At 36.9% G+C, this 17,320-nt stretch overlaps 1 protein-coding gene across 1 annotated transcript in view; it reads left to right on the top strand.

Moving 5' to 3' along the window:
• Nucleotides 1–17,069, top strand: part of LOC124009457 (receptor-type tyrosine-protein phosphatase mu-like) — a 234,387-nt gene extending 217,318 nt beyond the window's left edge. Inside the window, exons 10-11 of the mRNA XM_046321268.1 lie at nucleotides 13,454–13,655; nucleotides 16,963–17,069. Of these exons, the coding sequence (XP_046177224.1) occupies nucleotides 13,454–13,655; nucleotides 16,963–17,069 (309 nt within the window). The remainder of the gene's footprint in view (nucleotides 1–13,453; nucleotides 13,656–16,962) is intronic.
• Nucleotides 17,070–17,320: the final 251 nt, after the last annotated feature.

The raw sequence follows: 17,320 nt of genomic DNA on the forward strand, positions 1-17,320 counted from the left end.
AGTTAACAGTGATGATACTAGATAAACAACTAGACTACAGAGAGTTAACAGTGATGATACTAGATAAACAACTAGACTACAGAGAGTTAACAGTGATGATACTAGATAAACAACTAGACTACAGAGAGTTAACAGTGATGATACTAGATAAACAACTAGACTACAGAGAGTTAACATGTTGGGTGATGATACTAGATAAACAACTAGACTACAGAGAGTTAACAGTGATGATACTAGATAAACAACTAGACTACAGAGAGTTAACAGTGATGATACTAGATAAACAACTAGACTACAGAGAGTTAACAGTGATGATACTAGATAAACAACTAGACTACAGAGAGTTAACAGTGATGATACTAGATAAACAACTAGACTACAGAGAGTTAACAGTGATGATACTAGATAAACAACTAGACTACAGAGAGTTAACAGTGATGATACTAGATAAACAACTAGACTACAGAGAGTTAACAGTGATGATACTAGATAAACAACTAGACTACAGAGAGTTAACATGTTGGGTGATGATACTAGATAAACAACTAGACTACAGAGAGTTAACAGTGATGATACTAGATAAACAACTAGACTACAGAGAGTTAACAGTGATGATACTAGATAAACAACTAGACTACAGAGAGGTGATGATACTAGATAAACAACTAGACTACAGAGAGTTAACAGTGATGATACTAGATAAACAACTAGACTACAGACAGTTAACAGTGATGATACTAGATAAACAACTAGACTACAGAGAGTTAACAGTGATGATACTAGATAAACAACTAGACTACAGAGAGTTAACAGTGATGATACTAGATAAACAACTAGACTACAGAGAGTTAACATGTTACAGAGAGTTAACAGTGATGATACTAGATAAACAACTAGACTACAGAGAGTTAACAGTGATGATACTAGATAAACAACTAGACTACAGAGAGTTAACATGTTGGGTGATGATACTAGATAAACAACTAGACTACAGAGAGTTAACAGTGATGATACTAGATAAACAACTAGACTACAGAGAGTTAACAGTGATGATACTAGATAAACAACTAGACTACAGAGAGTTAACAGTGATGATACTAGATAAACAACTAGACTACAGAGAGTTAACAGTGATGATACTAGATAAACAACTAGACTACAGTTAACAGAGTTAACATGTTGGGTGATGATACTAGATAAACAACTAGACTACAGAGAGTTAACAGTGATGATACTAGATAAACAACTAGACTACAGAGAGTTAACAGTGATGATACTAGATAAACAACTAGACTACAGAGAGTTAACAGTGATGATACTAGATAAACAACTAGACTACAGAGAGTTAACAGTGATGATACTAGATAAACAACTAGACTACAGAGAGTTAACAGTGATGATACTAGATAAACAACTAGACTACAGAGAGTTAACAGTGATGATACTAGATAAACAACTAGACTACAGAGAGTTAACAGTGATGATACTAGATAAACAACTAGACTACAGAGAGTTAACAGTGATGATACTAGATAAACAACTAGACTACAGAGAGTTAACAGTGATGATACTAGATAAACAACTAGACTACAGAGAGTTAACAGTGATGATACTAGATAAACAGAGAGTTAACAGTGAGACTAGATAAACAACATAGAGTTAACATGTTGGGTGATGATACTAGATAAACAACTAGACTACAGAGAGTTAACAGTGATGATACTAGATAAACAACTAGACTACAGAGAGTTAACAGTGATGATACTAGATAAACAACTAGACTACAGAGAGTTAACAGTGATGATACTAGATAAACAACTAGACTACAGAGAGTTAACAGTGATGATACTAGATAAACAACTAGACTACAGAGAGTTAACAGTGATGATACTAGATAAACAACTAGACTACAGAGAGTTAACAGTGATGATACTAGATAAACAACTAGACTACAGAGAGTTAACAGTGATGATATGTTGGGTGATGATACTAGATAAACAACTAGACTACAGAGAGTTAACAGTGATGATACTAGATAAACAACTAGACTACAGAGAGTTAACATGTTGGGTGATGATACTAGATAAACAACTAGACTACAGAGAGTTAACAGTGATGATACTAGACAAACAACTAGACTACAGAGAGTTAACATGTTGGGTGATGATACTAGATAAACAACTAGACTACAGAGAGTTAACAGTGATGATACTAGATAAACAACTAGACTACAGAGAGTTAACAGTGATGATACTAGATAAACAACTAGACTACAGAGAGTTAACAGTGATGATACTAGATAAACAACTAGACTACAGAGAGTTAACAGTGATGATACTAGATAAACAACTAGACTACAGAGAGTTAACAGTGATGATACTAGATAAACAACTAGACTACAGAGAGTTAACATGTTGGGTGATGATACTAGATAAACAACTAGACTACAGAGAGTTAACAGTGATGATACTAGATAAACAACTAGACTACAGAGAGTTAACAGTGAGAGATAAACAACTAGACTACAGAGAGGTGATGATACTAGATAAACAACTAGACTACAGAGAGTTAACAGTGATGATACTAGATAAACAACTAGACTACAGAGAGTTAACAGTGATGATACTAGATAAACAACTAGACTACAGAGAGTTAACATGTTGAGGTGATGATACTAGATAAACAACTAGACTACAGAGAGTTAACAGTGATGATACTAGATAAACAACTAGACTACAGAGAGTTAACAGTGATGATACTAGATAAACAACTAGACAGAGAGTTACAGAGAGTTAACAGTGATGATACTAGATAAACAACTAGACTACAGAGAGTTAACAGTGATGATACTAGATAAACAACTAGACTACAGAGAGTTAACAGTGATGATACTAGATAAACAACTAGACTACATAGAGTTAACATGTTGGGTGATGATACTAGATAAACAACTAGACTACAGAGAGTTAACAGTGATGATACTAGATAAACAACTAGACTACAGAGAGTTAACAGTGATGATACTAGATAAACAACTAGACTACAGAGAGTTAACAGTGATGATACTAGATAAACAACTAGACTACAGAGAGTTAACATGTTGGGTGATGATACTAGATAAACAACTAGACTACAGAGAGTTAACAGTGATGATACTAGATAAACAACTAGACTACAGAGAGTTAACAGTGATGATACTAGATAAACAACTAGACTACAGAGAGTTAACAGTGATGATACTAGATAAAAACAACTAGACTACAGAGAGTTAACAGTGATGATACTAGATAAACAACTAGACTACAGAGAGTTAACAGTGATGATACTAGATAAACAACTAGACTACAGAGAGTTAACATGTTGGGTGATGATACTAGATAAACAACTAGACTACAGAGAGTTAACAGTGATGATACTAGATAAACAACTAGACTACAGAGAGTTAACAGTGATGATACTAGATAAACAACTAGACTACAGAGAGTTAACAGTGATGATACTAGATAAACAACTAGACTACAGAGAGAGTTAACAACTGACTTGGGTGATGATACTAGATAAACAACTAGACTACAGAGAGTTAACAGTGATGATACTAGATAAACAACTAGACTACAGAGAGTTAACAGTGATGATACTAGATAAACAACTAGACTACAGAGAGTTAACAGTGATGATACTAGATAAACAACTAGACTACAGAGAGTTAACATGTTGGGTGATGATACTAGATAAACAACTAGACTACAGAGAGTTAACAGTGATGATACTAGATAAACAACTAGACTACAGAGAGTTAACAGTGATGATACTAGATAAACAACTAGACTACAGAGAGTTAACAGTGATGATACTAGATAAACAACTAGACTACAGAGAGTTAACAGTGATGATACTAGATAAACAACTAGACTACAGAGAGTTAACATGTTGGGTGATGATACTAGATAAACAACTAGACTACAGAGAGTTAACAGTGATGATACTAGATAAACAACTAGACTACAGAGAGTTAACAGTGATGATACTAGATAAACAACTAGACTACAGAGAGTTAACAGTGATGATTGATAAACAACTAGACTACAGATGATACTAGATAAACAACTAGACTACAGAGAGTTAACAGTGATGATACTAGATAAACAACTAGACTACAGAGAGTTAACAGTGATGATACTAGATAAACAACTAGACTACAGAGAGTTAACAGTGATGATACTAGATAAACAACTAGACTACAGAGAGTTAACAGTGATGATACTAGATAAACAACTAGACTACAGAGAGTTAACAGTGATGATACTAGATAAACAACTAGACTACAGAGAGTTAACATGTTGGGTGATGATACTAGATAAACAACTAGACTACAGAGAGTTAACAGTGATGATACTAGATAAACAACTAGACTACAGAGAGTTAACAGTGATGATACTAGATAAACAACTAGACTACAGAGAGTTAACAGTGATGATACTAGATAAACAACTATACTACAGAGAGTTAACAGTGATGATACTAGATAAACAACTAGACTACAGAGAGTTAACAGTGATGATACTAGATAAACAACTAGACTACAGAGAGAGTTAACAGTGATGATACTAGATAAACAACTAGACTACAGAGAGTTAACAGTGATGATACTAGATAAACAACTAGACTACATAGAGTTAACAGTGATGATACTAGATAAACAACTAGACTACAGAGAGTTAACAGTGATGATACTAGATAAACAACTAGACTACAGAGAGTTAACATGACTACAGAGAGTGGGTGATGATACTAGATAAACAACTAGACTACAGAGAGTTAACAGTGATGATACTAGATAAACAACTAGACTACAGAGAGTTAACAGTGATGATACTAGATAAACAACTAGACTACAGAGAGTTAACAGTGATGATACTAGATAAACAACTAGACTACAGAGAGTTAACAGTGATGATACTAGATAAACAACTAGACTACAGAGAGTTAACAGTGATGATACTAGATAAACAACTAGACTACATAGAGTTAACATGTTGGGTGATGATACTAGATAAACAACTAGACTACAGAGAGTTAACAGTGATGATACTAGATAAACAACTAGACTACAGAGAGTTAACAGTGATGATACTAGATAAACAACTAGACTACAGAGAGTTAACAGTGATGATACTAGATAAACAACTAGACTACAGAGAGTTAACATGTTACAGGGTGATGATACTAGATAAACAACTAGACTACAGAGAGTTAACAGTGATGATACTAGATAAACAACTAGACTACAGAGAGTTAACAGTGATGATACTAGATAAACAACTAGACTACAGAGAGTTAACATGTTGGGTGATGATACTAGATAAACAACTAGACTACAGAGAGTTAACAGTGATGATACTAGATAAACAACTAGACTACAGAGAGTTAACAGTGATGATACTAGATAAACAACTAGACTACAGAGAGTTAACAGTGATGATACTAGATAAACAACTAGACTACAGAGAGTTAACAGTGATGATACTAGATAAACAACTAGACTACAGAGAGTTAACAGTGATGATACTAGATAAACAACTAGACTACAGAGAGTTAACAGTGATGATACTAGATAAACAACTAGACTACAGAGAGTTAACAGTGATGATACTAGATAAACAACTAGACTACAGAGAGTTAACAGTGATGATACTAGATAAACAACTAGACTACAGAGAGTTAACAGTGATGATACTAGATAAACAACTAGACTACAGAGAGTTAACAGTGATGATACTAGATAAACAACTAGACTACAGAGAGTTAACATGTTGGGTGATGTAGATAAACAACTAGACTACAGAGAGTTGAGTGATGATACTAGATAAACAACTAGACTACAGAGAGTTAACAGTGATGATACTAGATAAACAACTAGACTACAGAGAGTTAACAGTGATGATACTAGATAAACAACTAGACTACAGAGAGTTAACAGTGATGATACTAGATAAACAACTAGACTACAGAGAGTTAACAGTGATGATACTAGATAAACAACTAGACTACAGAGAGTTAACATGTTGGGTGATGATACTAGATAAACAACTAGACTACAGAGAGTTAACAGTGATGATACTAGATAAACAACTAGACTACAGAGAGTTAACAGTGATGATACTAGATAAACAACTAGACTACAGAGAGTTAACATGTTGGGTGATGATACTAGATAAACAACTAGACTACAGAGAGTTAACAGTGATGATACTAGATAAACAACTAGACTACAGAGAGTTAACAGTGATGATACTAGATAAACAACTAGACTACAGAGAGTTAACAGTGATGTAGACTACAGAGAGGTGATGATACTAGATAAACAACTAGACTACAGAGAGTTAACAGTGATGATACTAGATAAACAACTAGACTACAGAGAGTTAACAGTGATGATACTAGATAAACAACTAGACTACAGAGAGTTAACATGTTGGGTGATGATACTAGATAAACAACTAGACTACAGAGAGTTAACAGTGATGATACTAGATAAACAACTAGACTACAGAGAGTTAACAGTGATGATACTAGATAAACAACTAGACTACAGAGAGTTAACAGTGATGATACTAGATAAACAACTAGACTACAGAGAGTTAACAGTGATGATACTAGATAAACAACTAGACTACAGAGAGTTAACAGTGATGATACTAGATAAACAACTAGACTACAGAGAGTTAACAGTGATGATACTAGATAAACAACTAGACTACAGAGAGTTAACAGTGATGATACTAGATAAACAACTAGACTACAGAGAGTTAACAGTGATGATACTAGATAAACAACTAGACTACAGAGAGTTAACAGTGATGATACTAGATAAACAACTAGACTACAGAGAGTTAACATGTTGGGTGATGATACTAGATAAACAACTAGACTACAGAGAGTTAACAGTGATGATACTAGATAAACAACTAGACTACAGAGAGTTAACAGTGATGATACTAGATAAACAACTAGACTACAGAGAGTTAACAGTGATGATACTAGATAAACAACTAGACTACAGAGAGTTAACAGTGATGATACTAGATAAACAACTAGACTACAGAGAGTTAACAGTGATGATACTAGATAAACAACTAGACTACAGAGAGTTAACATGTTGGGTGATGATACTAGATAAACAACTAGACTACAGAGAGTTAACAGTGATGATACTAGATAAACAACTAGACTACAGAGAGTTAACAGTGATGATACTAGATAAACAACTAGACTACAGAGAGTTAACAGTGATGATACTAGATAAAAACAACTAGACTACAGAGAGTTAACACAGAGAGTTAACATGTACTGATAAACAACTAGACTACAGAGGTGATGATACTAGATAAACAACTAGACTACAGAGAGTTAACAGTGATGATACTAGATAAACAACTAGACTACAGAGAGTTAACAGTGATGATACTAGATAAACAACTAGACTACAGAGAGTTAACATGTTGGGTGATGATACTAGATAAACAACTAGACTACAGAGAGTTAACAGTGATGATACTAGATAAACAACTAGACTACAGAGAGTTAACAGTGATGATACTAGATAAACAACTAGACTACAGAGAGTTAACAGTGATGATACTAGATAAACAACTAGACTACAGAGAGTTAACAGTGATGATACTAGATAAACAACTAGACTACAGAGAGTTAACAGTGATGATACTAGATAAACAACTAGACTACAGAGAGTTAACAGTGATGATACTAGATAAACAACTAGACTACAGAGAGTTAACAGTGATGATACTAGATAAACAACTAGACTACAGAGAGTTAACAGTGATGATACTAGATAAACAACTAGACTACAGAGAGTTAACAGTGATGATACTAGATAAACAACTAGACTACAGAGAGTTAACAGTGATGATACTAGATAAACAACTAGACTACATAGAGTTAACATGTTGGGTGATGATACTAGATAAACAACTAGACTACAGAGAGTTAACAGTGATGATACTAGATAAACAACTAGACTACAGAGAGTTAACAGTGATGATACTAGATAAACAACTAGACTACAGAGAGTTAACAGTGATGATACTAGATAAACAACTAGACTACAGAGAGTTAACATGTTGGGTGATGATACTAGATAAACAACTAGACTACAGAGAGTTAACAGTGATGATACTAGATAAACAACTAGACTACAGAGAGTTAACATGTTGGGTGATGATACTAGATAAACAACTAGACTACAGAGAGTTAACAGTGATGATACTAGATAAACAACTAGACTACAGAGAGTTAACAGTGATGATACTAGATAAACAACTAGACTACAGAGGGTGATGATACTAGATAAACAACTAGACTACAGAGAGTTAACAGTGATGATACTAGATAAACAACTAGACTACAGACAGTTAACAGTGATGATACTAGATAAACAACTAGACTACAGAGAGTTAACAGTGATGATACTAGATAAACAACTAGACTACAGAGAGTTAACAGTGATGATACTAGATAAACAACTAGACTACAGAGAGTTAACAGTGATGATACTAGATAAACAACTAGACTACAGAGAGTTAACATGTTGGGTGATGATACTAGATAAACAACTAGACTACAGAGAGTTAACAGTGATGATACTAGATAAACAACTAGACTACAGAGAGTTAACAGTGATGATACTAGATAAACAACTAGACTACAGAGAGTTAACATGTTGGGTGATGATACTAGATAAACAACTAGACTACAGAGAGTTAACAGTGATGATACTAGATAAACAACTAGACTACAGAGAGTTAACAGTGATGATACTAGATAAACAACTAGACTACAGAGAGTTAACATGTTGGGTGATGATACTAGATAAACAACTAGACTACAGAGAGTTAACAGTGATGATACTAGATAAACAACTAGACTACAGAGAGTTAACAGTGATGATACTAGATAAACAACTAGACTACAGAGAGTTAACATGTTGGGTGATGATACTAGATAAACAACTAGACTACAGAGAGTTAACAGTGATGATACTAGATAAACAACTAGACTACAGAGAGTTAACAGTGATGATACTAGATAAACAACTAGACTACAGAGAGTTAACAGTGATGATACTAGATAAACAACCATACTACAGAGAGTTAACAGTGATGATACTAGATAAACAACTAGACTACAGAGAGTTAACAGTGATGATACTAGATAAACAACTAGACTACAGAGAGTTAACAGTGATGATACTAGATAAACAACTAGACTACAGAGAGTTAACAGTGATGATACTAGATAAACAACTAGACTACATAGAGTTAACAGTGATGATACTAGATAAACAACTAGACTACAGAGAGTTAACAGTGATGATACTAGATAAACAACTAGACTACAGAGAGTTAACATGTTGGGTGATGATACTAGATAAACAACTAGACTACAGAGAGTTAACAGTGATGATACTAGATAAACAACTAGACTACAGAGAGTTAACAGTGATGATACTAGATAAACAACTAGACTACAGAGAGTTAACAGTGATGATACTAGATAAACAACTAGACTACAGAGAGTTAACAGTGATGATACTAGATAAACAACTAGACTACAGAGAGTTAACAGTGATGATACTAGATAAACAACTAGACTACATAGAGTTAACATGTTAGGGTTGATGATACTAGATAAACAACTAGACTACAGAGAGTTAACAGTGATGATACTAGATAAACAACTAGACTACAGAGAGTTAACAGTGATGATACTAGATAAACAACTAGACTACAGAGAGTTAACAGTGATGATACTAGATAAACAACTAGACTACAGAGAGTTAACATGTTGGGTGATGATACTAGATAAACAACTAGACTACAGAGAGTTAACAGTGATGATACTAGATAAACAACTAGACTACAGAGAGTTAACAGTGATGATACTAGATAAACAACTAGACTACAGAGAGTTAACATGTTGGGTGATGATACTAGATAAACAACTAGACTACAGAGAGTTATCAGTGATGATACTAGATAAACAACTAGACTACAGAGAGTTAACAGTGATGATACTAGATAAACAACTAGACTACAGACAGTTAACAGTGATGATACTAGATAAACAACTAGACTACAGAGAGTTAACAGTGATGATACTAGATAAACAACTAGACTACAGAGAGTTAACAGTGATGATACTAGATAAACAACTAGACTACAGAGAGTTAACAGTGATGATACTAGATAAACAACTAGACTACAGAGAGTTAACAGTGATGATATGATAAACAACTTGGGTGATGATACTAGATAAACAACTAGACTACAGAGAGTTAACAGTGATGATACTAGATAAACAACTAGACTACAGAGAGTTAACAGTGATGATACTAGATGTAAACAACTAGACTACAGAGAGTTAACATGTTGGGTGATGATACTAGATAAACAACTAGACTACAGAGAGTTAACAGTGATGATACTAGATAAACAACTAGACTACAGAGAGTTAACAGTGATGATACTAGATAAACAACTAGACTACAGAGAGTTAACATGTTGGGTGATGATACTAGATAAACAACTAGACTACAGAGAGTTAACAGTGATGATACTAGATAAACAACTAGACTACAGAGAGTTAACAGTGATGATACTAGATAAACAACTAGACTACAGAGAGTTAACATGTTGGGTGATGATACTAGATAAACAACTAGACTACAGAGAGTTAACAGTGATGATACTAGATAAACAACTAGACTACAGAGAGTTAACAGTGATGATACTAGATAAACAACTAGACTACAGAGAGTTAACAGTGATGATACTAGATAAACAACCATACTACAGAGAGTTAACAGTGATGATACTAGATAAACAACTAGACTACAGAGAGTTAACAGTGATGATACTAGATAAACAACTAGACTACAGAGAGTTAACAGTGATGATACTAGATAAACAACTAGACTACAGAGAGTTAACAGTGATGATACTAGATAAACAACTAGACTACATAGAGTTAACAGTGATGATACTAGATAAACAACTAGACTACAGAGAGTTAACAGTGATGATACTAGATAAACAACTAGACTACAGAGAGTTAACATGTTGGGTGATGATACTAGATAAACAACTAGACTACAGAGAGTTAACAGTGATGATACTAGATAAACAACTAGACTACAGAGAGTTAACAGTGATGATACTAGATAAACAACTAGACTACAGAGAGTTAACAGTGATGATACTAGATAAACAACTAGACTACAGAGAGTTAACAGTGATGATACTAGATAAACAACTAGACTACAGAGAGTTAACAGTGATGATACTAGATAAACAACTAGACTACATAGAGTTAACATGTTGGGTGATGATACTAGATAAACAACTAGACTACAGAGAGTTAACAGTGATGATACTAGATAAACAACTAGACTACAGAGAGTTAACAGTGATGATACTAGATAAACAACTAGACTACAGAGAGTTAACAGTGATGATACTAGATAAACAACTAGACTACAGAGAGTTAACATGTTGAGGTGATGATACTAGATAAACAACTAGACTACAGAGAGTTAACAGTGATGATACTAGATAAACAACTAGACTACAGAGAGTTAACAGTGATGATACTAGATAAACAACTAGACTACAGAGAGTTAACATGTTGGGTGATGATACTAGATAAACAACTAGACTACAGAGAGTTATCAGTGATGATACTAGATAAACAACTAGACTACAGAGAGTTAACAGTGATGATACTAGATAAACAACTAGACTACAGAGAGTTAACAGTGTTAACAGTGATGATACTAGATAAACAACTAGACTACAGAGAGTTAACAGTGATGATACTAGATAAACAACTAGACTACAGAGAGTTAACAGTGATGATACTAGATAAACAACTAGACTACAGAGAGTTAACAGTGATGATACTAGATAAACAACTAGACTACAGAGAGTTAACAGTGATGATACTAGATAAACAACTAGACTACAGAGAGTTAACAGTGATGATACTAGATAAACAACTAGACTACAGAGAGTTAACAGTGATGATACTAGATAAACAACTAGACTACAGAGAGTTAACAGTGATGATACTAGATAAACAACTAGACTACAGAGAGTTAACAGTGATGATACTAGATAAACAACTAGACTACAGAGAGTTAACAGTGATGATACTAGATAAACAACTAGACTACAGAGAGTTAACAGTGATGATACTAGATAAACAACTAGACTACAGAGAGTTAACAGTGATGATACTAGATAAACAACTAGACTACAGAGAGTTAACAGTGATGATACTAGATAAACAACTAGACTACAGAGAGTTAACATGTTGGGTGATGATACTAGATAAACAACTAGACTACAGAGAGTTAACAGTGATGATACTAGATAAACAACTAGACTACAGAGAGTTAACAGTGATGATACTAGATAAACAACTAGACTACAGAGAGTTAACAGTGATGATACTAGATAAACAACTAGACTACAGAGAGTTAACAGTGATGATACTAGATAAACAACTAGACTACAGAGAGTTAACAGTGATGATACTAGATAAACAACTAGACTACAGAGAGTTAACAGTGATGATACTAGATAAACAACTAGACTACAGAGAGTTAACAGTGATGATACTAGATAAACAACTAGACTACAGAGAGTTAACAGTGATGATATAGATAAACAACTAGATAAACAGTGATGATACTAGATAAACAACTAGACTACAGAGAGTTAACAGTGATGATACTAGATAAACAACTAGACTACAGAGAGTTAACAGTGATGATACTAGATAAACAATCACGACACTTCAGCAGGATCTATAACTTTATGTCTGTGATTTCTGGCAAGTACAGCCCAAGAACATGGTTAAACGGTTTTGGTTGGAGCAAAAACCTGCATCCACAATTGCCCTAACACTGGCCACCCATCTGCACTGTGCAGGAGACATGAATCACTTGGCAGGATCGCTGGTGTTGATCACATTTTCCTGTACTAGCAGGTTACTATCGTGAGAAGAACACATTATGCCCTGCTAGGCTTAATTACATGTTATAATCATGTCTCCCTGTCTGTCTGTCTGTCTGTCTGTCTGTCTGTCTGTCTGTCTGTCTGTCTGTCTGTCTGTCTGTCTGTGTCTCTGTCTGTCTGTCTGTCTGTCTGTCTGTCTGTCTGTCTGTCTGTCTGTCTGTCTGTCTGTCTGTCTGTCTGTCTGTCTGTCTGTCTCTGTCTGTCTGTCTGTCTGTCTGTCTGTCTGTCTGTCTGTCTGTCTGTCTGTCTGTCTGTCTGTCTGTCTGTCTGTCTGTCTGTCTGTCTGTCTGTCTGTCTGTCTGTCTGTCTGTCTGTCTGTCTGTCTGTCTGTCTGTCTGTCTGTCTGTTTTCAGATCTCCTTCAAGGCAGTGAGCTCCTTTGATCCTGAGCTGGATCTATCCAACCAGAGTGGGAAAGTCCTGAACCACGTCAACGAAAGCAGCCACATCTTCCTGGGTCTCTACCCAGGATCTACCTACTCCTTCACTCTCAGAGCCTCCACCGCCAAGGGCTATGGCCCCCCAGTCATCACACAGTTCACCACCAAGATATCAGGTCAGTTCCTAGCCCTAGTCCCTAACTCCTACCTCCTAGTCACTAGTACAGATCCAAGGGCTATGGCCCCCCAGTCATCACACAGTTCACCACCAAGATATCAGGTCAGTCCCTAGCCCTTGCCCCTAACTCCTACCTCCTAACACTACACCCCTTATCCTCTAGCCTAGGCACTAAAACTAGACTTCTATCCTCTAGCCTAGACACTAACACTAGACCCCTATCCTCTAGCCTAGACACTAACACTAGACCCCTATCCTCTAGCCTAGACACTAAAACTAGACCTCTATCCTCTAGCCTAGACACTAAAACTAGACCTCTATCCTCTAGCATAGACACTAAAACTAGACCCCTATCCTCTAGCCTAGACACTAACACTAGACCCCTATCCTCTAGCCTAGACACTAACACTAGACCCTCTATCCTCTAGCCTAGACATTAACACTAGACCCCTATCCTCTAGCCTAGACACTAACACTAGACACTAACACTCCTCTAGCCTAGACACTAACACTAGACCTCTATCCTCTAGCCTAGACACTAAAACTAGACCTCTATCCTCTAGCCTAGACACTAACACTAGACCCCTATCCTCTAGCCTAGACACTAAAACTAGACCCTCTATCCTCTAGCCTAGACATTAACACTAGACCCCTATCCTCTAGCCTAGACATTAACACTAGACCCCTATCCTCTAGCCTAGACATTAACACTAGACCCCTATCCTCTAGCCTAGACATTAACACTATACCCCTATCATCTTGGTTCTAGTGTTGCTCTTAAAGGATTGATTAGGTATAGGCAATATGTTAGTACCTTCACCTTGCCTTCTGGCATTATATTATTATCACATGTTGCACCATAGTGCGTATAGCTTTTGCAAATGTCCCACACCAATCCCTCGGTGGTCATGTTCTCCCTCGGTGGGAGAATGTTTCTAATGTTGGGACATAGGAGAATGTTTCTAATGTTGGGGACATAGGAGAATGTTTCTAATGTTGGGGACATAGGAGAATGTTTCTAATGTTGGGGACATAGGAGAATGTTTCTAATCTTGGGACATAGGAGAATGTTTCTAATGTTGGGGACATAGGAGAATGTTTCTAATGTTGGGGACATAGGAGAATGTTTCTAATGTTGGGGACATAGGAGAATGTTTCTAATGTTGGGGACATAGGAGAATGTTTCTAATGTTGGGGACATAGGAGAATGTTTCTAATGTTGGGGACATAGGAGAATGTTTCTAATGTTGGGACATAGGAGAATGTTACTAATGTTGGGGACATAGGGGAATATTTCTAATGTTGGGGACATAGGAGAATGTTTCTAATGTTTGTAAAGGAGTCTTGACGTGTGTGTTTTCCTTCTATCTAGAGGAGACTGATGTGTGTGTTGTCCTTCGATCTAGAGGAGACTGATGTGTGTGTTGTCCTTCGATCTAGAGGAGAATGATGTGTGTGTTGTCCTTCGATCTAGAGGAGAATGATGTGTGTGTTGTCCTTCGATCTAGAGGAGAATGATGTGTGTGTTGTCCTTCGATCTAGAGGAGACTGATGTGTGTGTTGTCCTTCGATCTAGAGGAGAATGATGTGTGTGTTGTCCTTCGATCTAGAGGAGAATGATGTGTGTGTTGTCCTTCGATCTAGAGGAGACTGATGTGTGTGTTGTCCTTCGATCTAGAGGAGACTGATGCGTGTGTTGTCCTTCGATCTAGAGGAGACTGATGCGTGTGTTGTCCTTCGATCTAGAGGAGACTGATGCGTGTGTTGTCCTTCGATCTAGAGGAGACTGATGTGTGTGTTGTCCTTCGATCTAGAGGAGACTGATGTGTGTGTTGTCCTTCGATCTAGAGGAGACTGATGTGTGTGTTGTCTTTCGATCTAGAGGAGACTGATGTGTGTGTTGTCTTTCAATCTAGAGGAGACTGATGTGTGTGTTGTCCTTCGATCTAGAGGAGACTGATGTGTGTGTTGTCCTTCGATCTAGAGGAGACTGATGTGTGTGTTGTCCTTCGATCTAGAGGAGACTGATGTGTGTGTTGTCCTTCGATCTAGAGGAGACTGATGTGTGTGTTGTCCTTCGATCTAGAGGAGACTGATGTGTGTGTTGTCCTTGGATCTAGAGGAGACTGATGTGTGTGTTGTCTTTCAATCTAGAGGAGACTGATGTGTGTGTTGTCTTTCAATCTAGAGGAGACTGATGTGTGTGTTGTCCTTCGATCTAGAGGAGACTGATGTGTGTGTTGTCCTTCGATCTAGAGGAGACTGATGTGTGTGTTGTCCTTCGATCTAGAGGAGACTGATGTGTGTGTTGTCCTTCGATCTAGAGGAGACTGATGTGTGTGTTGTCCTTCGATCTAGAGGAGACTGATGTGTGTGTTGTCCTTCGATCTAGAGGAGACTGATGTGTGTGTTGTCCTTCGATCTAGAGGAGAATGATGTGTGTGTTGTCCTTCGATCTAGAGGAGACTGATGTGTGTGTTGTCCTTCGATCTAGAGGTGAATGATGTGTGTGTTGTCCTTCGATCTAGAGGAGAATGATGTGTGTGTTGTCCTTCGATCTAGAGGAGACTGATGTGTGTGTTGTCCTTCGATCTAGAGGAGACTGATGTGTGTGTTGTCCTTCGATCTAGAGGAGACTGATGTGTGTGTTTTCCTTCTATCAAGAGGAGACTGATGTGTGTGTTGTCCTTCGATCTATAGGAGACTGATGTGTGTGTTGTCCTTCGATCTAGAGGAGACTGATGTGTGTGTTGTCCTTCGATCTAGAGGAGACTGATGTGTGTGTTGTCCTTCGATCTAGAGGAGACTGATGTGTGTGTTGTCCTTCGATCTAGAGGAGAATGATGTGTGTGTTTTCCTTCTATCAAGAGGAGACTGATGTGTGTGTTGTCCTTCGATCTAGAGGAGAATGATGTGTGTGTTTTCCTTCTATCAAGAGGAGACTGATGTGTGTGTTGTCCTTCGATCTATAGGAGACTGATGTGTGTGTTGTCCTTCGATCTAGAGGAGACTGATGTGTGTGTTTTCCTTCTATCAAGAGGAGACTGATGTGTGTGTTGTCCTTCGATCTATAGGAGACTGATGTGTGTGTTGTCTTTCAATCTAGAGGAGACTGATGTGTGTGTTGTCCTTCGATCTAGAGGAGACTGATGTGTGTGTTGTCCTTCGATCTAGAGGAGACTGATGTGTGTGTTGTCCTTCGATCTAGAGGAGACTGATGTGTGTGTTGTCCTTCGATCTAGAGGAGACTGATGTGTGTGTTGTCCTTCGATCTAGAGAGACTGATGTGTGTGTTGTCCTTCCAGCTCCCTCCATGCCAGCCTATGACCAGGAGACATCTCTGAACCAGACAGACAGCACAGTGACTGTCCTGCTGAAACCTGCACAGAGCCGAGGGGCACCTGTCAGGTAGGATGGTACACACACACACACACACACACACACACACACACACACACACACACACACACACACACACACACACACACACACACACACACACACACACACACACACACACACACACACACACACACACACACACACACACACACACACACACACACACACACGACACGACGCACGCACGCACGCACGCACGCACGCACGCACGCACGCACACACACGACACGACACACCCACACACACAAATATAGTTTTGTG

The sequence above is a fragment of the Oncorhynchus gorbuscha genome, linkage group LG22 (assembly GCF_021184085.1).
Source record: "Oncorhynchus gorbuscha isolate QuinsamMale2020 ecotype Even-year linkage group LG22, OgorEven_v1.0, whole genome shotgun sequence".
Taxonomy (NCBI): Eukaryota; Metazoa; Chordata; class Actinopteri; order Salmoniformes; family Salmonidae; genus Oncorhynchus; species Oncorhynchus gorbuscha.